The sequence below is a fragment of the Sceloporus occidentalis genome, unplaced genomic scaffold (assembly GCF_023333645.1).
Source record: "Sceloporus occidentalis isolate IW3139 unplaced genomic scaffold, rSceOcc1.0.p SCAF_4, whole genome shotgun sequence".
Classification (NCBI taxonomy): domain Eukaryota; kingdom Metazoa; phylum Chordata; class Lepidosauria; order Squamata; family Phrynosomatidae; genus Sceloporus; species Sceloporus occidentalis.
The window spans coordinates 201,028,575-201,052,384 of NW_028316984.1; the positions used below are offsets into that span (position 1 = coordinate 201,028,575).

A 23,810-nucleotide genomic window follows, 5' to 3' on the forward strand; every position below is an offset into this window, starting at 1 on the left:
TTCTTCACTGTCCAGCTCTCACATCTGTACATGGAATATGATGGCTTGGATGATTCTAACTTTAGTGCTCAGTTGTCTATCTTTAGGATCTTGTCTAGTTCATTCATGGCTGCCCTTCCCATTCCTAGTCTGCTGATTCCTTGAGTGCAGTCTCCATTCTGATCAATGTTTGATCCAAGGTATGGGAAATCTTTAACTACTGATTTCCTCCTTATTTAAGTTGAATTTATGCAAATCCTCTGTGATCATTATTTTTGTTCTCCCACCCAAAATACTTCCTTTGCTATCTTGTAACCATTGCACTCAAAGAGACTTCAATACTTCTATGAATACCATCCTGACACAAAGGAACAAAAGGAGGCCCACAGGCCACTAATGGCCCAGAAGCCACCTGATGCCCACCCTTCCCTTTCATGGACACCTTACCTACCCAAAATACTTCCTTTGCTACCTTATAACCAGTTGCAAACAAAGAGATACCATCCTGACACAGAGGAACAAGAGGAGGCAGGAGGGTGTGTGTGGGCCACATATGCCCCCCCCCCCCGCCACCAAAGGCCCAGGGACCACCCAATGCCCACCTTTCCCTTTAATGGACACCTTACCCAAAATACTTTCTTTTCTACCTTGTAACCACTTGCACACAAAGCAGCTCCATCCTGACACAAAGGAACAAGAGGAGGCAGGAGGATGTGCGTAGGCTACAAATGGCTGAGGGGCTACCTGATGCCCACACTTGATTTTAATGGGCACCTTACCCACCCAAAATACTTCCTTTGCTACCTAACCATTTGCACACAAAGAGACACTATCCTGACATAGAGGGAACAAGAGTAGGTGGGAGGATGCCCATGGGCCACATATGACCCATGGGCCACCAAAGGCCCAGGGGCAAACTGATGCCCATCCTTCCATTTAATGGACACCTTACCCCCCAAAAATACTTCCTCTGCTACCTTATAACCATTTGCAACCAAAGGGGCTCTGTCCTGAGACAGAGGAACAAGAGGAGGCAGGATGTGTATGGGCTACAAATGGCCCAGGGGCCACTGATGCCCACGCTTAGAATCATAGAATCATAGAGTGGGAAGAGATCCCAAGGGCCATCCAGTCCAACCTCTGCCATGCAGGAAATCACAATCAAAGCATCCCTGATGAATGGCCATCCAGCCTCTGTTTAAAAACCTCCAAAGAAGGAGACTCCATCACTCTCCGAGGAAGGAGTGTGTTCCACTGCCCAACAGCTCTTACATACCTCCTAATGTTGAGCTGGAATCTCTTTTCCTGTAGCTTGCATCCATTGTTGTGTGTACGGAGCAGCAAAAAACAAGCTTCCTCCCTTCTCAATATGACACCCCTTCAAATACTTAAACAGGGATGTCAAATGACCTCTTAACTGTCTCTTCTCCAGGCTAAACATCCCCAGTTTCCAGACCCTTGGCCATCTTGGTGGCCCTCCTCTGGACATGCTCCAACTTGTCGACTTGAATTTAATGGGCACCTTACCCACCCCAAATACTTCCTTTGCTACCTAACCATTGGCACCCAAAAAGACACCAGCCATTTTTGACACAGAAGGAACAACTGTCGGTAGGAGGATGCCCAGGGGCCACATACGGCCCAGGGCCCACCTGATGCCCACCCTTCCCTTTCATGGACGCTGACCCACCTCAAATACTTCCCTTGCTACTTTGTAACCATTGGCACACAAAGATACACCCTCCTGACACAGAGGAACAAGAGATGGCCAGAAGATTCCCAGGGGCTACTAATGTCCCAAGGGCCCACCTGATGCCCAACCTTCCCTTTAATGGGCACCTTACCCACCCCAAATACTTCCTTTGCTACCGTGAAACCGTTGGCACCCAAAGAGACACCACCCATTCCCGACCCAGAGGGCACAAGCGTCGGTGGGGGATGCCCAGGGGCCACATACGACCCAGGGCCCACCTGATGCCCACCCTTCCCTTTCATGGGCACCTGCCCACCCTATGAAGCTGCCAGAAGCCCCTCACAACACAACACAGACCCCCTCCCCCAAATGCAAGCCCTCCTCCTCTTCCTCCTCCTGGGGGGTCTCCCTTTCCAAACTCCAGGGGTTATTTGGGGAAGGAAGGCCTGGGGGGGGGGCTCCAGGAGGCGAGCAAGAGGCAGCCCCTCCCTGTTCCCGCCGCCTCCCATTGTTGTGCCCCCCCTCCCCAGCCTTGGTCCCGTCCTCCTGCTGCTTCAAGGCGAGGCGGAGGCGCCACCATATTGAGCCCGGGGGGGGGGCAGAGTTGCCTCAAAGTGGGGCAAGCCTTTCTTCCTCCCCAAAGCCCCCGCCTTGGAGCTGGGGAGGGGCTGGCCAAGGAAGGAAGGACCCCCTCCCTCTTCTCCCTCAGTGGGGGGGGGGCAGGAAGGGGGCTGCCTTGCCTCAACTGGGGCGACAAGGACCCCCCCCCCCCAACTGAGGTTGAGAAGGGGGCTTTGGCTTCCCTTGGGGCCTTGCAAGCGAGGCAGAGGCAGGGCCAGGGCTACCTACCCCAGCTGTTCCTCTCCTTGCGGTGCTTCGCCATCGCAGCCTCCCAGATGAAGGAGGAGAAGGAGAAGAAATGGAGGAGGAGGAGGAGGAGGAGGAAGGCCTGGGTGGGGCGGCACCTCTCAGCTCCTCATCCTCCTCCACTACTAGCCTTAGGGGCTACCAAAGGGCCTCCTCAGCCGCCTCCCTGGTCCTCCGCACCTGAGGGAGGGAGGGAGGGAGGAGGAGGAGCAGCTCCTCGTCAGCATCATCATCATCATCATCATCATCATCATCAGGGGGCGAGGCTGCTGGGACTGGCTCTTGCACGCGCCCCCCCCTCCCATATGTCCTTCCCCATTTGTTCTTGTAGCAGCTAAAAAGGCCAATGCGATTCTAGGCAGCATCAATGGAAATATAGTATCTAGATCAAGGGAAGTCATAGTGCCACTCTATTCTGCTTCGGTCAGGCCCCACCTGGAATAATATTGTGTCCAGTTCTGGGCACCACAATTCAAAAAGGATGTTGACAAACTGGAGTGCGTCCAAAGGAGGCCCACCAAAATGCTGAAGGGCCTGGAAATCATGAAGCCCTATGAGGAACGACTGAGGGAGCTGGGGATCTTTAGCCTGGAGAAGAGAAGGTTAAGAGGTGATATGATAGCCCTGTTTAAATACTTGAAGGGATGTCATATTGAGGAGGGAGCAAGCTTGTTTTCTGCTGCTCCAGAAAACAGGACCCAGAACAATGGGTGCAAGCTCCAGGAAAAGAGATTCCACTTCAACATTAGGAGAAACTTCCTGACTGTAAAGGCTGTTTGACAGTGGAACACATTCCATAAGAGAAGAGTGGAGTCTCCTTCTTTGGAGGTCTTTAAACAGAGGCTGGATGGCCATCCGTGGGATATTCTTTGATTGAGATTTCCTGCATGGCAGGGGGTTGGACTAGATGGCCCTTGGGGTCTCTTCCAACTCTATGCAAGGGAGTTGACCAGGCAGGCCCAGCTCCATCAGGGCTAGCCTGGAAGAAGAGACTCCTCCCTCCATAACTGTCACTTTCTGACCTGCGAGGGAGTTGACCAGGCAGACCCAGCTCCATCAGGGCTAGCCTAGAGAAAGAGACTCCTCCCTCCATAACTGTCACTTTCCGACCTGCGAGGGAGTTGACCAGGCAGGCCCAGCTCAATCAGGGCTAGCCTAAAGAAGAAGAGCCCTCCCTCTGGTCCATCTGCCTTGGTCCAGGCCTCAGAGGGAGAGAAGAATGCTGGACCAGTTCTCCTCCCCCCCACCATTCCCTTCTCCTTTTGTGTCCTGTCTTTTAGATTGTATGCCCGAGGGCAGGGAACTGTCTATTATCCCCTCTGTTGTAAGGCACCCGGATTCCCAGTGATTGGGCGGCATATAAATAAATCCTATTATTATTATTATTATTATTATTATTATTTTATTTTTTATTTTAATTTATTAAAAACAACAAACAACAATCATAATTAGACTAACATACAGACATACATATATACATATATATAACAAACAAAAATAATAAACCTTGTAATTTACATCTTTTCCTATGTCGTTCCCGGTTGTTGTAATGACATTATTACATCTTAATTCATCCTTGCCTAATTTAACCTTCTTCTTTTTAATCAATTCGATATTATTCTTCTATTTTCTTCTCCATCCATTCCATGATTACTCTCCCCCTTTTTTTATATTCCATTCTGATCCTATTTTAACTTAATCTAATTTCATAACACCCACTCACTTTTCAGGAAGTCGTCTATTATTTTCCAATTGTCAATCTTTTCTTTTTTTCCTTTTAATATCATATTATTATTCTATTATTCTATTCTCATTACATTCCATGATATATGGGAATTACGATTGATGAGTAACATTCGTAAAAATAAATGACGAAGGATTCTGTATGATGTCGTATAGGAGGAGGTCAAGTGGGGGGGGGTGTGGCACCATGAGTTATTGCACCTGGTGACGCCAACCCTAGGGATGCCACTGAATAAATTTACAAGAGTTCTAATAACCATAACCACAGATTATATCATTAGGATTCTTGTCGCTCAAACAAGTCCATAAACGCTTTCCAATCTTTCAAAAAGTCTTCAATTAGTTTATCTTTTAAAACCCACCTTAATTTGGCAATTCAGATTAAGCAACACAACAACCTTAACAATCCATTCTTCTGTTATCAGTGCTTTGGCCCATTTCCATGTATGATCAGTGTTTGTTGCCCTATTCTTTTTGCAGTGACAAAACTTTCAATGCATCTGCACTGTACAGTTAGAACAGTTTGATGCTGCTTTAATTGCCACAAGGTACTTCCTACGAATCCTGGGATCTGTAGTTTGGTGGCTACTTAGACTTCCATGCAGGAGAGCTTTGGCATTCTCCCCTCATCAAAAGCACTAAACCTCCCCAGAAGAAAAGTCTAAGTGCTTCCCAAACTACAGGATTCCATAGAAAGCAGCTATGGCAGTTAAAGCAGCATCAAACTTTTTTTAAGAACCGCAGTGATCTGCATCTAGGATAGTATGAGTAAGCTATAGGACCAATTTGGATCACACAGCCACCACTCAGGAAATGGAGGCACCTCCATTTTGATCTGTGCAAAATATGTAAGTGTGACTGGCCCATAGTTTCATGTGGTTGAAGTGGAAATTTGGTAAAAGGTGACATTTTAAAAATAATTTAAAAAATAATGTACATAATTTTACATTTTTTTACATTACAAAATTTTAATTTAATTAAAAAAAACCTGGGGTCTCTCCTTTCTCCTCTCACTGAGCTTCACCCCACTCACCCCATCTCTTCAGCATTTCAATGGAATGCAAGCTAATGCCAGAGCCTGTTTCTGTCAAAAGGAAGATATTTGGGGAGCAGTGGCATCACCCCAACTTAGGGCATCACCTGTGCGGTCTATATTCCTTGCACTCCTCTAATGATGCCACTGCCCATAAGATGTCTCCCTGCAAGCAATTACATATAGTCGGCCCTCTGTATCCAAGGATTTTTTTTATCCACGGATTCAACCATCCATGGCACAAAGAGATTTTTAAAATGTATAATTTCCAAAAATAAACCTTGATTTTGCTATTTTATATGAGGGATACCATTTTACTATGCCATTGTATTTAATAGGCCTTGAGCATCCACAGATTTTGGTATCCAAAACCAAACCCCAGACAATCTGAAAGACGAAGACTGCATCTACACTGTAGAAAAAATGGAGTTTGAAACCACTTTAACTGCCCTGGCTCCATCCTACAGAATCGTGGCTCTGTCCTACAGAATTGGTGAGGCACCCACACTCTTTGGCAGAAAAGGCTAAAGACCTTGTAAAACTACATAACCCAGGAATCCATAAGATGGAGCTGCAACACTTAAAGTGGTGTCAAACTGCATTCTTTCTACAGTGTAGATATACCCCATGTTGATTGATCTCTCTCCTCCCCTCGCTATAACTGTGAGCATTTCACGGATTAAAACTGAGACACATGTGGCCAATTAACATCAGGGCATAGTCTAGATGGCAAATATTATTAATGAGGAAGAATAGGCAAGTTGGGAGACACTTCAGCAGTTTGCTTTTGCCTGAGCCTACTGGGAAGGGCAAGATTCTATATCCATTCCTCTTCCTTCCCTCTTGCTGAATTAATTGTGTGCGAACAACTTTTGCACTTTGAACTCACTTTGCAGCCACTGAAGTAAACTGGGGACAAAGGGGGAAGGTGGGAGCTGTAGAGAGAAAGTGGGACATTTTAAAAGCAGCTGAAAAAGTGGGATGGCGTAGAATTAGTCAGGACTGTCCCTGTCAAATCAGGGCAGTTCGAGGGTATGCAGTGACTACAAAAGGCTGCCAATCTGTAAGTAGGTTTGATGTCATCTGCATTATTGCTGTTTTGGTATTTGGTGTATTGTATCATGGAGCCACTTCCTGTCTTTGACATGTTCCAAATGTGTCAATTAATGGGTTCGTTGTGCCAGTTCTACTATGATTTATAGTGGAGGTATATTACCACCAATGTGGTGGAAAGCATCATGAGTAGCAGACAGAAGCTGGCTTCTGCAATTATTCCCCTGACAGTTATGAATGTGTTTGTCTGCCATTCATAAACATCCAAGGAGTGCAAGGATGAGGGCCAACTGTAAATATATTGAGGCTGTATGATATTGACGCCAACCCTAGTGATGGCACTGGTGGCACTACTAACTAGAACTGCCAGTTAGGAGTATAATGGAATAGGATCTTCCCAGGTTATCTTTGCTTTCCTAAGCTTCTGGCAAATTTTTGGCCTTGAAGATCAAACACAGCTGTGTTTTATAGCCTTGATCTTTGGACAGATGCTCCGTGTTGTGGCATAGGTTATGCATAGATGGGCTATAGCTATGGCAGGGGAATAAAAGTAAAATGTTGCCTGCCCCAAAGAAGAATGCTGCCTCCTCCAAATTATTCCAGTCCCCCAATGTCTAGCTTTGCAGAAATTTAAATTTTCATTTGAGGATTTAGAAATAGAATGCAGGCATTCAAAGAAAAGGAGAAGGCAAAGAAAACCAAGGGCATGTGAATTCAGTTCATATGAAAGTTCTGGGTATGAACAATTTTCACGGTCTCAAGCTACATCCGCACTGCAGAAATAATCCAATTTAACATTTCTTTCAGTCCCCAAATTTCTAACATTGCAGACAGTGAGAATGCATCCACCTTCCAGAAATAATCCAGTTTGACCCCACTTGAACTGCCATGGCTCAATGATATGGGATTTGTAGTTTGTTGTGGCATCAGAGCTGTCTGACATAGAAGGCGAAATGTCTCACGAAACTACTATTCCCAGAATTCCATAGCATTGAGCCATGGCAATTCAAGTGGTGTCAAACTGGATTATTTCTGGAATGTGGATGCATCCTCACTTTCTGCAATGTTAGAAATTTGGGGACTGGGAGAAATTTTAATTTGGGGGTCAGGATTCTAATTTGAAGGAATAATGTCTTCAGTTTGTTGCCCCCCTGTATGTACCAGTGGGCCAGCATGGCACAGTGGTTTGAGTGTTGGACTCTGACTCTGGAGACCAGGGTTTGATTCCCAGCTCAACCATAGAAACCCATTGGGTGACCTTGGACAAATCACACTCTCTCAGCCTCAGGGGAAAGCAGTGTTATATCTCTTCTGAACAAACCTTGCCAAGAAACCCCTATGATAGGGTTGCCATAAGTCAGAATGACTTGAAGGCACACAACAACCACCACCTCTACATTCCAGATCCATAACACGGCTGTAGTTTTGCTCCCAAGTTTCCTCCTTCTCTCTCCTGTGTTATCTGCCATCAACACTTCACACATTTCCCCCCTTTCTCTCTTGCTCCTAGTGGAGGCAGTCTCTTTAGGTCTGGCTGTAGTGTTTTCTTGTAATTCTGTGTATGTATGTAGTACTTCCAAAAAAAGAATCAGCATGTGTTTTTTATAGACTACAGAAAAGCATTTGATTGTATAGATCATGAAAAGCTATGGAATGCACTCAAAGAGATGGGCGTGCCACGACATCTGATAGTCCTGATGAGGAATCTGCACCAAGGACAAAAGGCCACCATCAAAACAGAATGTGGGGAAACAGAGTGGTTTCCAATAGGCAAAGGGGTTAGGCAAGCCTTACATCCTATCACCTTACTTGTTTACCTTAAATGCTAAAAACATAATAAGAAAAGCAGAATTAGAATCAGAGAAAAAGAGGAGTGCAGATAGGAGGAAACAACATTAACAACCTAAGATATGCGGACGACACCATAATATTAACAGAAGACATTCAGGAATTGTTAATAAGGAAGGTCAAAGATGAAAGTGCCAAGGCAGATCTGACGCTGAACATAAAGAAAACACAAATAATGACCGCAGAAGAAATACACAAATTCAATCTAGACAACTAGGAAATTGAAACAGTTAAAGAATTCCTGTATCTAGGATCAAACACTGACCAGAATGGAGACTACACTCAAGAAATAGCAATGACTGTGTAACACACAGAGTGGCTCTTTTTGCCACAGCTGCAAAAAAGATTAGAAAGAGAGAGTTAAACAAAATTGCCATAAATTGCCATGGAGATGCTAAGTATTAATTAGATTTCATGATTATATTGTATATGTTTACTAATATCCAGGAAAGATGTCTCTTTTTCCTTTTGTCCTTTTTAACAGTTAACTATTTTAACTGTACACTAAATGCTGGGACATTTTTTGTCCTCTGTATTCTTGTGCCTTTTGTTTTAAATGTTTTATGCTTTTTGGTAAGCTCTTTTTGTCATGGCCTTTGGCTAGTACAATAAAAGTTAACTTGACTCAAGAAATAAGAAGAAGACTAGGGAAGGGCAGCTATGAAAGAACGGGACAACATACTGAAGAGCAAAAACATACAACTGAGCACTAAAGTCAGACTCGTTCAGGCCACTGTACTCCCAATTGCTATGTACCGATGTGAGAGCTGGCTAGCGAAGGAAGCAGACAGAGAGAAAACCAACTCATTTGAAATGTGCCGCTGGAGAAGAGTACTTAGGATCCCATTGACAGCCAAGACGACAAACAAATGTATTCTTGGACAGATCAGACCAGGGCTCTCCTTGGAAGCAAAGATGATCAAGTTGAGACTTTCGTACTTTGGTCACATCATGAGAAGGAATGGATCACTAGGAAAAACAATAATGCTAGGAAAGGTAGAAGGTAGAAGAAAGAGAGGAAGACCACAGACCAGATGGATAGACTCAGTCAGGGGGGTTATTGTGGGCAAGGGCTTTCTGGGCAAGAGTGCGGTGGAGGATAGGGATTCTTGGAGATGTCTTACCCATGGGGTCGCCATGAGTCAGAACTGACTGGAGGGCAGCTAACAACAACAACAACAACAAATGTATGTCTATATCTATATCAATCTCTCTGTATAGATATAGATGTTTCTATCTACCTAGAGCTGCAATGTACAAGTGTTATAGAGTTGTGTGTGGGATATATATATATATATATATATATATATATATATGATTTTTCTTTGGGGGAGACAGGTCTGCATAAAGTATATACCAGTGATGGTGAACCTTTTAGGGGCCGAGTACCCAAACTACAACCCAAACCCCACTTATTTATTGCAAAGTGCCATATCCCTCTGGCTTTCTAGTAACAAACTCTGGCAAACTCTGGGCTGGGGTGATGGCACATGTGCCCACATAGAGGGCTCTGAGTGTCACCTCTGGCACACGTGCCATAGGTTCGCCATCACTGGTATATACTTTATATTTGTGTGTGTGTATGTATATCTATATCTATTTATGTGTATATATATATATATATATATATGCATACAGATATAGATAGCTCTATCTATCTAGAGCTGCAATGTACAAGTGTTATAGAGTTGTGTGTGTATACAAATATATATATATATATATATATATATATATGATTTTTGTTGGGGGAAGTAGGCCTGCATATAGTATATACAATATATTTGTGTGTGTCTATCTATCTCTATCTATCTATCTATCTATCTATCTATCTATCTATCTGTATATACATGCATATATAGATATCTCTATGTATCTAGAGCAGCAATGTACAAGTGTTATAGATACCTCTATGTCTATATAGATACAGATACACATCTATATCTATATATCTGTGCCTAGAGCTGCAACATCCAAGTCCTTTGTGTTGCTGTGAGGATTGTGTGTGAGGGATCCTTCCTTTGTGTGTGTATGTACATATACATACTTCATTGTTTTGGGGGGGAGGCAGGCCTGAATATAATATATACTATATATTTGTGTGTGTGTGTGTGTGTGTGTGTATGTATATGTGTGCATATAGATATAGCTCGATAGATGGATATAGATGTAGATATATATAGATATTTCTATCTAGAGCGGCAGTGTACAAGTGTTATAGAGTTGTGTGTGTATATACATACATATAGTTGATTTTCAGGCCTGCATACAGTATATACTACTGTATATATTTGTGTGTATGTATATATGTATATCTATGCAGATCGATCGATAGATATATATGTAGATATCAATATCTCTATCTAGAGCTGCAAGGTACAAGTGTTAAAGATACAGATATCTGTATATCTATATATATAGAAATCCGTCTATATCTATCTGTATCTAAAGCTGCAGCGTCCATATCCTTTGTGTAGCTGTGAGGATTGTGTGTGAGGGATCCTTCCTTTGTGCGTGTTCTGTGTATGTATACATATACATATAGTATATACTATACATATAGTACATATATGTGTGTGTGTGTGTGTTGTGGTTGTGTGTATACATATATAGTATATACTGTACCTATAGTACATATATATATGTGTGTGTTGTGTGTATACATATATAATATATACTATACATATAGTACATATATACATATGTATATACGATACATATAGCACATATATACATATACTATATATGTATGTATGTGTGTGTATAGATAGATAGATAGATAGATATGCATGTAGATATCACTATAGATCGACACATGGATACAGAACGGATATAGATATCCAGAACTGCAAGGTACAGGTGTCTTATAGATAACTCTATGCCTATATAGCTATAGATATCCATCTCTAGGTCTGTGTCTCCTTTGTGTGGCTGTGAGGCCCCTGTGTCTCCACATCAGAGTTGTGTGTATCTCCCTATAGTATTCGGTTTCCCTTCCATCCCATCCCTGCCTTCCTTGCGGCCTAGTCCCGCTTCGAGGCGCTGTGGCTCTTCTCCTTCTGCCTGAGAGGCCTAGCCAGGCCCGGCCCTTTCCGCGGCGCCGTCGACGCCAAAGACGGCCAGGAGGAGGAGGAGAAGGAGAAGGGAGAGAGAGACACAGGAGGCGGCCACGGAGACCACGACGACGGCCGGCCTCTCTCGGGCCTAGGCGGGCTGTGTCCCCTCAGGAAAGGCCGGGGCCCCTTAGGCCGCACTTGGGCCACGAAGCCTGGCTCCCCGGGGGCTGGGCCCGGGAGAGGTAAGGCGACCCGGGTCTCTCTCAAGGGAGGGCTCGCACGAGACCGAAGCCCTGCCGGTCCCTGGTTTGTGTGTCTTTTGTGTGTCGTTTGTGTATTGGGCTTTGGGAGGGCGGTAGACTGCAACGCCAAGGGGAGGCTCTGGGGTTGGAAAGTCTGCGGTTGCCGTTGTTGCACCTCCGGCGTCGCTTTCTGCAGCTCTTTTTGTCTGGCAATAGTTGTGGGTTGGAATAGTGTCTCTTTCGCACACACACACACGGAAACATTCATTGTTGGGTATAGGGCAGTGTTATCACAACAACACCCCAAATCCACAGAACCAGACCGGGTTTTGAGTGTAGTTGTGGGTTGGCAGCCTTGGAATGTGTCTCTTTTGCATACACACACACACACACACACACACACAGAGAAACATTCAGCCGTGTTGGCCATAGAGCAAAGTTACAACAGCATCCAGCATCCACAGCACAGGGATGCCTTGATTCGGCCAAATAAAATGCACAAAATACATGATGCAAGCTTTCAGGGCTCCAGTGGCTCCTTCAAAGGTTGTGTCGTGTGTTTTGTGCGTTTGGGTTGATCCAATAAAGGTGTCCCTGTTTTGTGGATTTTGGATGTTATTGTAGATACGCACGCACACACACTTATGCCTGTCATGTGTGTATCCTGAATAGAGTTAGATGGGAGCTGTAGTACAGTTCACCAGCCAATAGGGTTAGATGGGAGCTAGAGTACGCTTAACCAACTAATAGGGTTAGATGGGGGCTAGAGTAGGGATAAGCAACCTTTTCTAGTCCTTGAGTCCTTCTCCCCCCAAAAACCTGGAGAGTCTGATGAAAAGTGATAGAGCAGACTACCTCCACAGGAAAAAAAACACTGCATGTAAACAACACACACACACACACACACACACATACACAATTTCACATCCTGTTTATGTTATTACGTTAGCAGTAGATTTCCTTCACGTGGATTGGGGGGAAAGTTGCAATGGACAACTTGAAAAGGAAAGTGGCAAGCTTGACATTCGTTGTGTAAGCGACAGGAAGGGAAACTGAGGAAGAAAATCTAGTTGTCTTGTTCAGGGATCAACCAAAGTGCATCTGTGGACCTCTGCTTAAGGCAGGAAGATGCTCTGTCAGAAGATGGCAGTGTCTGGGGTTGAGGGTCACTCCAGCTCCTTACCCAGGAATGGAGGGGGAAGTTGGGAGAAATTAGGGCTGATAGACAGCCAGAGAGTAGCATAGTGGTTTGGACTGCAGTTCTGGAGACCAAGGTTCGATTCCCAGCTTGGCCAAGGAACCCACTGGGCAACCTTCAGTAAGTCACACTCTCTCAGCCTCAGGGGAAGGCAATGGCAAACCTCCACGCCACAGATCTTGCCAGGAAAACCCCAGGATAAAGTCGGAAACAACTCAAAGGCACAAACCCAGGGCTGCTCTCCTGTTTGGTGGACTTGCAGCACCACACCACTGGTTTAATACACACTTGCACAGGGCAAAGGAAAGCACCCTTGCATCTTGTGAACAACTCTGGTGCCTGATTTCAGCTGTTTCCACCCAGAGAGGAGCCCTAGAACTCTTCAGTGTTTGTGTTTGTGTGTGTGTGTGTAGGGAGGGGTTTAGTACTGACAAACAGGTTTTTTGGGCCTATTTGCATGTCCTTGCACAGGGAGGGCAAATCACTTTTCCCACTTGTTATCACTGAAGCATTTTTAAATGTAAAGACTTTTATAAGAACAATATGTACTTAAAGGCGTCTTCCATGGGTTCAGTGGAGCTGGTTGTTGTTAGCTGCCTTTTTGACTCACAGCATCCCCAAGAATGAGATGCCTCCAAGCACCCCTCTCCTCAGCTGCTCTGCTCAGATCCTGCAGGATCAGGCCCAAGACCTCCCTAATAAAGTCTATCCATCTGGCATGTGGTCTTCCTTTCTGTTTCCCTCTACCTTTCCTAATGTCATTGGTCCAAAACATACTGCAGAAATAATCTATGTTAATACGAACAAACAAATAAGCTTCATTTATATACCGCTTCATACCGCCTAAGCAGTGTCTAAGCCAGTGATGGTGAACCTTTTACAGACCGAGTGCCCAACCCAGACCCCACTTATTTATTGCAAAGTGCCACGTCCCTCTGGCTTTCTAGTAAGAAACTCTGTCAAACTCTGTGCTAGGGCAACAGCGTGTGTGCCCACAGAGAGCGCTCTGAGTGCCACCTCTGGCACGCGTGCCATAGGTTCACCATCACTGGTCTAAGCAGTTTACAACTGGAAGCTAATTTGCCCCCAACAGTCTGGGTACTCATTTTAGCGACCTTCTCGGAAGGATGCAAGCCTGAGTCAAGCTTGAGCCCTTTTGCTGGTCTTGAACTCGCAACCTTATCATTTTGAGTGAGTGGCTGCAGTACAGGCATTTAACTACTGCGCCACCAGGGCTCCTGCTTTACTGCTTTAACTGCCCTGGCTCAGTGCAAGGGAATCCTGGGAATTGTAGTTTATTGTGGCACCAGAGCACTCTGACAGACAAGGCTAAATGTCTCACAAAACTACAGTTCCCAGGATTCCCTAGCACTGAGCCAGGACAGTTAAAGCGATCTCAAACTGGATTATTTCTGCAGTGTGTTTTGCACCTCAGGCTTCTCAAGTGAGTTCTGTCATCTCATTATGCTGACAAAGTATGACAGCCTCAATTTAGTCATCCTGGCTTCCAGGAAGATTTCAGGCAGGATCTGTTCAAGGACCCATTTGTTTGTCTGTTTGGCTGTCCACAGTATCCTCAGCACTCTTCTCCAGCACCACATCTCAAATGAATTGATTTTCTTCCTGTCAATTTTCTTCACTGTCCAGATCTCACATCCATACACGGTGATAGGAAATACAATGGCTTCGATGATCCTAAATTTAGTGTTCAGTTTTATCACTTTGCACTTTAGTATCTTGTCTAGTTCTTTCATAGCTGCCCTTCCTAAGCCTAATCCTCTTCCAATTTCCTAACTGAAATCCCTGTCCTGATCAGTGTTTGAGCCAAGGTTTGGGAAATCTTTAGCTATTTCAATTTCAGTGGTGCTTGCTCCTATGTAAGTATGCATAGGAGAGATGGTGGACCACCTGTATTCTTCCTTGAAGGGCTCAGTGACAATTGCTGTCTTTAACTTTGAACATTTAGTGCACTTAGATTGATAGTGCCTGAGGAAGCTCAACTATATAAGATTCTTGGCAGTCCAGATTTGCTGCATCATTTTGATGGGAGGAAGCTCAGTCCCCCCCCCCCCCATCTGTTAATGCTCCATCACTACAGAGATTCCTTGGCTATGAAGAAACCATGTCCCCCTTCTAAAGGCAGCCAGAAACCTAAGTCTGGTTTTGTCCATCAGTTTCAGACTGGAAACAGCCCTAAAGAGACTCTTTTGGTAGCATCTGGTTCTCTTTCCACTGGCCTTAAGATGATCTGATTCCTTCCCTTTCACTTAATGGAAATTTCCTCACACTGGAGGTCATCATGGAGTGCCTAGCAGGGGTTTTCTATCTTTGGCCTCCTGTTTATATATTTAATAGGATGCTTTGCAGGGATTCATGTTTAAGCAGTTAGTGGTTGTGATGACTAGGAGCTCCTTGCTTATTGCAAACTCTGCTGGGGTGACAGGGTAAATCACTGTGCTAAAGAATGAGAATTGGGCATCCAGGCAGCCTGGGTCAGTGAGCAGAGTAAGCAAATGCACATATATTTCCACATGATACTCAGTTTTGCTACTGTGTCACCTTGCTATCTGATCTCTGGAAATTCAACCTTGGCTTTAATTTTCTCCAACCATAGTTGGGAGATCTGTGAGAATGGGAATTTGCCAAGGGTGGCAAATTTTGACTGGGAGGAAGCTGCTAAAGAAAATCTGTGTACACATTGAAAAGTTGAGGGCTGAGGGTTGAATCCATGATTCTATGATTCTAACGAAAAGCTTTTTGGTGGCCATTCCAGTTCTGCTGCCTTCTGTCCCCTTTCCCCCTTGATTTCTGACCGCTTGCACTTCCTTTAGTGTCTTGAAGTGGTACCTCTATGGACGATTGCCTCATGTGCAAGAAAGAAAAAGGTCATCATTAATCATTCAAAAACGGTTCACTTCATCAGGAAGTTCTATTGTTCAGATTTCTCTATGCTTTGTTCACATGCTTTTGAGCCTGTGTTTGTAGCTTTACTAGCCAGAAGCTTAGATGTTAAAAAATTCTGTGGTTACTGGATGCTGTGCTCCGTTATCAGTTCTTCTGTGATGCAGTGGAATTGCTGCATACTTGGCACCCTGACTGTAGCCTTTCTTTTTTCTTTCTTTTTTTGGCTGTTCCAAAAAGGATCTTGTGAATTTCCCTTTGGTATTAAATATTCTAAGAGCAAAACTACACCCTCTGCGGCTCACACTGTTATGTAAAAGAGTGTTTGCTTTTTTGGTTATTGTGTTTATGAGGAAAGCATTATTTTGAACAGAGGAGATGTGGCAGTCAAAGAGTTGCTCTTTCAAGAATGTCTAGCTTTCATTACTCTGTGAGATTTTTCCACTGGCAAATGTGTGCCTTCTTTCTGTGCATGAATCTACAAACAATCAACATTCTTTCCTTGAATGTTATGGTTAGCTTGAGGATAAAGCAGCTGTCTCTAACTTGACGGTTTCCAGATACATTGGACTACAAATCACATCATCCCATCATCATCGGAGTTGGAATCATAAAACCATAGATTTGAAAGAGACCACAAGGACCATCAAATCCAACTCCCTGCCATGCAGGAATATACAGCACCCTTGACAGATGGCTATCCAACCTCTGTTTAAAAACCCCCAAAGAAGGAGACTCCACCACTTTCCTAGGCAGCATCTTCCAAAATTGAACAGCTCTTGCCATCAAGAAGGTTCTTCCTAATGTATAGGGGGAATCTTTTGTCTGGTAGCTTGAATCCATTGCTCCTTGTCCTAGTCTCTGGAGCTGCAGAAAACAAGTTTGTTCATCTTCCATATGACATCCCTTCAAATATTTAAACATGGCTATCATGCTACCCCTTAACCTTCTCTTTCCCAGACTAACATACGCAGCTCCCTCAGCCACTCCCGACAGGGCTTGGTGGTTTCCAGGCCTTTCGCCATTTTGGTCATCCTCCTCTGGACATGCTCCAGCTTGTCAACATCCTTCTTGTATTGTGGTACCCAGAACTGGACATGGGATTCAAGGTGATCTCTGACCAAATCAGATTAAAGTGGCACTGTTACTTGTTGTAGGACCTTATCACACTAGAGGAATCCCACTGACAAACGGGATTTAAAGTAGATTTAAAGGAGAAAAAAACCGCAAATGCAGGAAGTTTATCACATGGTGTTTCTCCAAAAGTGAAATAACACGAAAATAAAGTGAACAGAAAAAGGACAAAAATGGCAGCTTTTTACTTTTGGAACTTCCCAAAAGTAAAAAGCTGCCGTTTTTGTCCCTTTTACATTCACTTTATTTCCGTGTTATTTCACTTTTGCAGAAATGCATGTGATAAACTTCCCACATTTGTGGTTTTTTTTCTACGTTCAAAATCCCATTTCTGTTCAAGATTCCTCCAGTGTGATAAGGTCTGTAGTCTGACAGACCTGGAAGGACATCAGCTTGAGGAAGATAGTGTGTACCAGAGCATCTCTTTTATGCTCAGTTATCCACTTATTTCCTCAGTTCTCGCCACTGGTTACCCTGAGTGCATGCCTGGAATAGTAAGGAACAGTGCAATCATATTTAAAAAAATAGGTAATGATAAAAATGACAGATAAAAACATAAGACTGAAGAAATTACGTGGGTCAGTGGATATCTCTGCCATGTGATTCCTCCTGTCAGGTGGTGTGGGGACTTGTGCTGGTGCTAGCTGGAGGAGAGAACTGCAGGGAAGGTGAAGCTAGGATGTAAACATTGGAGTCTAGAATCTTCCAGATGTCGTGAATTGAGTGACTGTGCAAAGCCAATTGCATGCCTTTGCCTGCTCTGTAAAGTCTGGAATGCTCCCTCAGTCTTTGTGTTGATGCACTGAAGGAAGCCACAAAACTTTCCTACACTGCAATCTATACATGACATCTTGCTAAAGTCCTTTTCCCTGCTCAGAAAAGTTTGGCTTTCCCCCTTCAGGCATAGTGGTTTTCCCCTTATACCAGTGGTTCTCAAACTTTGGTATTCCAGACTTTCAGTTTCCAGTCCAAAATACCTAGGAACCACTGCCTTAGACCAAGACAGGGTTGATAGGATTTAAATAATAATAATCGTCCCTCCAACTGACATCTCAGGTGGAGGCGACAGCCAGGAGCGCTTGTCATCCATTTCGGTTGATCTGCCGGCTGCGGCCCTATCTGGACTAGGGAGACCTTGAAGCATCGGTACATGCTCTGGTAACCTCTCGTCTTGATTTCTGCAACATGCTCTACATAGGGCTACCCTTGTGCCAAATTCAGAAGCTTCAGCTGATTCAAAACATGGTAGCCAGATTGGTCACCAGTACCCCGAGGACTGACCATATAATACCTGAATTAAAAAATCTTCACTGGCTTCTGATTAGGTTCCGGGCACAGTACAAGGTGTTGGTTATTACCTTTAAAACTCTACATGGCTTGGGCCCAGGTTATCTGCGGGAATGCCTCTCCCCATATGGTCCGCACCGCATTCTCAGAAGGTCTTGGGAAGCTCTTATTACAGACACAAAAAACCCTAGATTAACATCTACTTCCCAGAGGTCTTTTACCTCGACTGCTCCAAAACTTTGGAATGACCAGCTGGAGGCGATCTGTCGCATTACCACCTTGGATGCTTTTAAGAAAGCCATTAAGATGGATCTCTTCCGGTGGGCCTTCCCACCAGAGCCAACATGAGCAGCATATCCATCTTTCTCCCTATTTCCGGCTATATAAGATATGAATCTCAATTCTGGTTCGGCTATTGTATTTTATGCTATATCATATTATATTGCATTGCATTGTATTATGAGGTTAATTTTATGGGAATTTTAGTTTTGTAAACATTTGTATGCTCTGTATGTATTTTATTTGTTGTGATCCTGCCTCGATCCGTAGGAAGAGGTGGGAAATAGAAATAAATTATTATTATTATTATTATTATTATTATTATTCAGTTAATCAAAAATGGCTCCTCGTCGTTCAGATCTACTGCATCTCCACAAATTCTCTGTTCATTGACCTTGTTTATTTGCATTTAGAGAGAGGCTATGCAGAGTGAGAGAGCTTCATGTGCATCATCTGCAGAAAAGAACTGATGTGTTATCTCCCAGCTTCCCAAACTGTTGTCAGATTATTCACAGAAGCTGTAATTAGAAGCTGTATAGTTAGAATTTGCAATGAAATCTTTCACCCAGGCTCTTCCCCTTTTTAACTTAGGTTTTTAGAGAAAAATTTCTAGCTCAGTTTTTAAAATTTATTTTTAAAAACCATTGATTTTAATCAACTCTTGAGAGGTTCTGTAGACGCTCCCCTCCTTCTCAGCTCACAGCCAGGCTCTGATATAGCAGGTGTTTCTATACATTTCCCTTCCTCCTGAGTAGGTGGGATGGGGACTGTGAGACCGAACTGGTACAGAGATCTCTGGTCCCAGGGCTCCTCTAGATTTGCTGTCAATATGCTAGATACTGTTCCCTCTACTTCTTCTTTGAGAAGACTTCATTCTCCAGGTCTGGGCATAGTTTGATTCTTCTTAGTCTAACTGACAAACAGTGGATGCAAGCTACAGGAAAATAGACATTAGCAAGGACTTTCTGGTGGTCAGAGCTGTTTGACTGTGGAACACACTCCCTCTGATTTCTCCTTCTTTGAAAATTTTTAAACACAGGCTGGATGGCCATCTGTCAGGAGGGCATTGATGCTGTATTTCTGCCTGGCAGTGACCTGGACTTCATGGCCCTTGGAGTCTCTTCTAATTCTATGATTCTATGTTGGGAGTTGGACCTTGCTTGGATCAGACTGGAGCATTGGGCACCTCCTGTTGGTCTTGTGTTTCTGTTCAGTTATCATGGCTTCGAACCAGGCTCTTTTCCTGCATAGATGTGCCATGAGCATCTCAGGTCCCATTGCCTGATTCTCCCTTTATCCTCTTCCTCTTGTGAGTCTGACATAGAGATACAAAGTTAACTCTGTACTGTATTCAGATTAAGAAGGATGTAGAAAATCAGGTTTCTGTTGCTATATGAAAATAGCATTTGAATTCATTGAGGCCATGTTTAACAGCCCATTCGTGCTCTGTCCAGCTCTAAACCTGGTGTGGGGATGGGGCAACCCTCCAGATGTTGTTGAATTGTAGTTTCTATATGCTGGCTAGGGGCTGCTGGGAGTTGCCACCTAGAGGGCTAAATGATTTCCATAAATGGAGGAACATGGCCCCTGGTGTGAGATCATTTGTGGGGAAGGTTAAGCCCCCCTCTATATCACCACTGATCCGAAAAGAATCCTCAGAGGAAGGGAACATGCATTTGCCAACGTAGCAAGCATCGAGTTTCAATCTCAGATGTTTTGTCTTCTGCTATAAGTAAGAAAGTATACTGTGATTCAGTGACTGCAAATCTCACTCAAGTTGTGAACTTCTCAGGGGTCTGCAGCACAGCCTTTTTTCTCATCTGCAGTATATGGATTTTGACACTCGCCTGCTTTATGGAACTACTGAAATAAGCAAAATTTAATGTTCAAAACTGGCTGCTTTTGAAATGGGATACTGGGCCAGCATGGCTATTAATTCTGGGCTTGTGCCAGGTGGAGGGGGGCAACTGGAATGGGGGCATGGAAGTAATTACTGGGGGCTATAGAGCCTCAGATTGACAGGTCTGATCCCACAGTGCAATCTTCTGCAGGATTCTCCCAAGCAGACCATTTACAATGAATGGAACCTGCACAAAACTGTCACAGTTCTGCCCCATGATAATCAGCAGGTAGCATCCTCTAACCTGGCCCTTCCAGATATCTTGAGCTATAGCATCCATCACTTCCAGCTAGTATGAACTAATGGGATGATAGTACTTGCAGTTCAAAACACTGAGGGTATGCTGGGTCCGACTTGGACTAAGAGGGTCAGTTTCACAGCCTTCCTTGGATGTGAAGCTCTGGATATGAAGTGACCTAACCTCCCATACTGTGTTGTTATGAGGATGGCTGGAGAGGGAGGGCAATGCATGGTAGTTGAGGGTAATTGACCTCTTCAGAGGGGTGGGGTAGATAAATATATGACAGTTCTTTTTTTCTGCATCAAGTGCCAAAGCATCTGAGGCCACCTCAGTTCTGGTACAGGTTGAGTATCCCATGTCTGGAATTCCAAAATCTGAATACAGTTGGCCTTTCCTATCCGTGGATTCAAGCATCCACAGCTTGAAGATATATACAATGGCACAGTAAAATGGTATCCCTTATATAAAAGAGCAAAATGAAGGTTTGCTTTCTGGAATGTACACACACACACACACACACACACACACACACTTTCCAGAAAGCAAACCTTCATTTTGCTCTTTTATATAAGGGATACCATTTTACTGTGCCGTTGTATTTAATGGGAGTAGAGCATCCACAGATGTTGGTATTCATGGAGGGTCCTGGAACTAAACCCCAACGGATACCAAGGATACCATACTCCAAAATTGTCCCCATTGCTTTCTGATGGTGCAGTGTATACAAGTTTTGTTTCATGCCCTAAATTATCAAAATATTATGTATAAAATTACCTTAAGGGTATGTGTATAAGGTGTATATAAAACAAATGAATTTCATGTTGAGACTCCAGTCTCATTAGGTATATGGAAATATCCCAAAATTCCAAACACTTCTGGTCCCAAGCATTTTAGATAAGGGTGATGGAACCAGTTTAGAACTCATCACCTCATTGAGTCTCTTTTTTGTTGCCATAGGCCCAAAGAAGTGTGGACTGAGGCCATGCCCACTCCCTGTGTATTGCCTCGCTAGCACCTTGAGGGGCTTCACTTCCTTGACACTGGAGACCCTGAAGCGGAGGAAGCAGAGATAGCTGTGCCCCATTCCCGTTCCCCCCTTTGGGGGGCAGGGAGGAAAGAGAAGAGCAACTCTGACAGACAATGGATCCTCTGACTCGCCCAGGTGGGGATATTATGCGTCGAAATCCACAGCAGGACTATGAGCTGGTTCAGCGAGTGGGGAGCGGCACATACGGCGACGTCTACAAGGTGAGAGCCCAAATGCTACCTGTTCCTCCCATCCCAGTCTGAAACCAGTAACAGGTTTCCATTACCAGTTGAAATCCTTCCCACCACTCCATATGTTCCTGCCTAAGGGTTGCTGTCTCCTTGGTGAAGCCCTCCCTAGTGTTCTACCACAAAGGAAGGGGCAGGGCCTTCTCTGTTGTGGCACTTGACTTATGGAATGTCTTCCCCTTAAGAGTCCCAGTTGGTGCTTATATTAGCTTCATTTTTTAATTTCATTTTCACAAAGAATACTAAATCAGCAACAACAACAAAATATTTAAACAGGCTTAGGAAAACACATATAAGGGACACTTAACAGACAATTCCATTTGGGTAGTTATCAGGGTGGTGTTGTACTATTAGGATGGACACAAAGGTTCATTGAGAGAACTTTTAATCTTTTCATGATGTGGTCGGGTTCAAGCAGAAAGTATCTCTCCATAAGTCAGCAGTTCCTGATAGTGGTTTGGGCAGTGGTAACATAAGAAGAGTTACATAAGTCTTCATAAAAGGAGTTTGATTTCTTTTGTCCATTACAGGACTTAGTATTAGCTTCATTTCAGTGCCAAGTGAAAACATGGCTTTTAGTTAAATCCTTTGGAATCTAATGATTTTATCCAATGTGTACATCTATGTGGATCTAAGTTTTAATAGTTTTAATTTGTTACATACTTTAATACATTTTAGACTGCACCTTATTTTTTCTCATTTCACATTTTAAATTGCTTTAATTGATTTTATTGTACACCATCCTGAAAACTTTCTATATAAGGTAGAAAATAAATATTGCAATAAAATATATAGTAAGAAAAATATGGCTTGGGCTGCTGTATATCTGAGAAAACAGGAATTCCTTTCGCTGGGTTGAGGTTTGTTTGTTTGTTTGTTTGTTTGTTTGTTTGTAAGGAGTTGTTATACAGTATGAACAGACAAATCTGAATTGCATTATTAACTTTTGTGTTAGCTTATTGTATCTTATTTCCATAGTTTGGGTATCTCAGAGCATTAATTTAGAAATTAATTTGACTTCTATGATTTTCGTGAAATTGTAAGTGTTAGTGAAATTCATGAAATGAATTTGTTGTGTTACTTGTTAACAACATGACAGGTTAGTTTTAATTTTTTGGAATAGCAATCGGAATTAGTGACTATGGCCAGAAATGACTGGCTCTTTAAATTACATTCTAAAGTACCAATATAACTGGAACCATGACTAGCTTTTCAGTCAGTTAACCTCATTGTCACTTCTCACTTTAAATAATGACTTTTAAAATTAAATGTTGTAACAGATTAGAGAGAGCCAGTGTGGTGTGGTGGTTTGAGCATTGAACTATGATTTTGGAGACAAGGGTCTGATTTCCAGCTTGGCCATGGAAACCCACTGGGTGACTTTGGAGTTTGGGCAAAAAACACACTCACAGCCCCAGAAAACCTTGTTTCTCCTGAGTGTTGCCATAAGTCAGAAATGACTTGAAGGCACACAACAAGGACAAAACAAAATTATTTCTAAATGGTGGTTATTTCCCAACATTTTATCACTAGATAGGTTGACTTAATTCTCCTTTTGTCATTGTCCTTGCCTCCTCCTGTCTCATGGCTGTAAAATGGACCTGAAAGTGGAAGGAAAGGGATTGGGCAGAGCACCCAGACTCCTTTGGGAACTGAGAAATGGATTTTGAATCCCAGGCCCTGGTACAGGTTCTTTTGAATTATCACTCGGGCCAGCATGGTGTAGTGGTCTGAGCACTGGACTACAACTCAAGATCAGGGTTGAATCTCATGTGGCAAGTCACACTCTCTCAGCCTCAGAGGATGGCAATGTAACCCCCTCCCCCCAAGAAACCTGCCAAGAAAACCCTATGATAGGTTTGCCTTAGGCTCAAAAATGACTTGGAGGAGCATAGCAACAACTCAAAGAAAATCAGGGGACTCTGATGTAATTAGGGGGAAATGGCTAATTCCCACATAATTTTTACTGATAGCCCTGTTTAAATACCTAAAGGGATGTCATATTGAGGATGGAGCAAGCTTGTTTTCTGCTGCTCCAGAGACTAGGACCCAGAGCAATGGATGCAAGCTCCAGGAAAAGAGAT

The 23,810-nt window shown here is 43.7% G+C and overlaps 2 protein-coding genes across 4 annotated transcripts in view; one reads left to right on the forward strand and one right to left on the reverse strand.

Moving 5' to 3' along the window:
- LOC149315302 (atlastin-1) overlaps positions 1-2,724 on the reverse strand; it is a 41,055-nt gene extending 38,331 nt beyond the window's left edge. For all 3 annotated transcript variants that reach the window (XR_016281051.1, XM_089522923.1, XM_089522922.1), the window contains exon 1: positions 2,522-2,724. Coding sequence is in view for 2 of the 3 variants with exons in the window: in XM_089522923.1 (XP_089379049.1) it covers positions 2,522-2,555 (34 nt within the window). In the remaining variant the exon portion in view is untranslated. The remainder of the gene's footprint in view (positions 1-2,521) is intronic.
- An 8,617-nt stretch (positions 2,725-11,341) lies between these two features.
- Positions 11,342-23,810, forward strand: part of LOC149315303 (mitogen-activated protein kinase kinase kinase kinase 5-like) — a 153,030-nt gene continuing 140,561 nt past the window's right edge. Inside the window, exons 1-2 of the mRNA XM_089522924.1 lie at positions 11,342-11,511; positions 21,409-21,699. Coding sequence (XP_089379050.1) covers positions 21,592-21,699 — 108 coding nt within the window. The 5' untranslated portion in view covers positions 11,342-11,511; positions 21,409-21,591. The remainder of the gene's footprint in view (positions 11,512-21,408; positions 21,700-23,810) is intronic.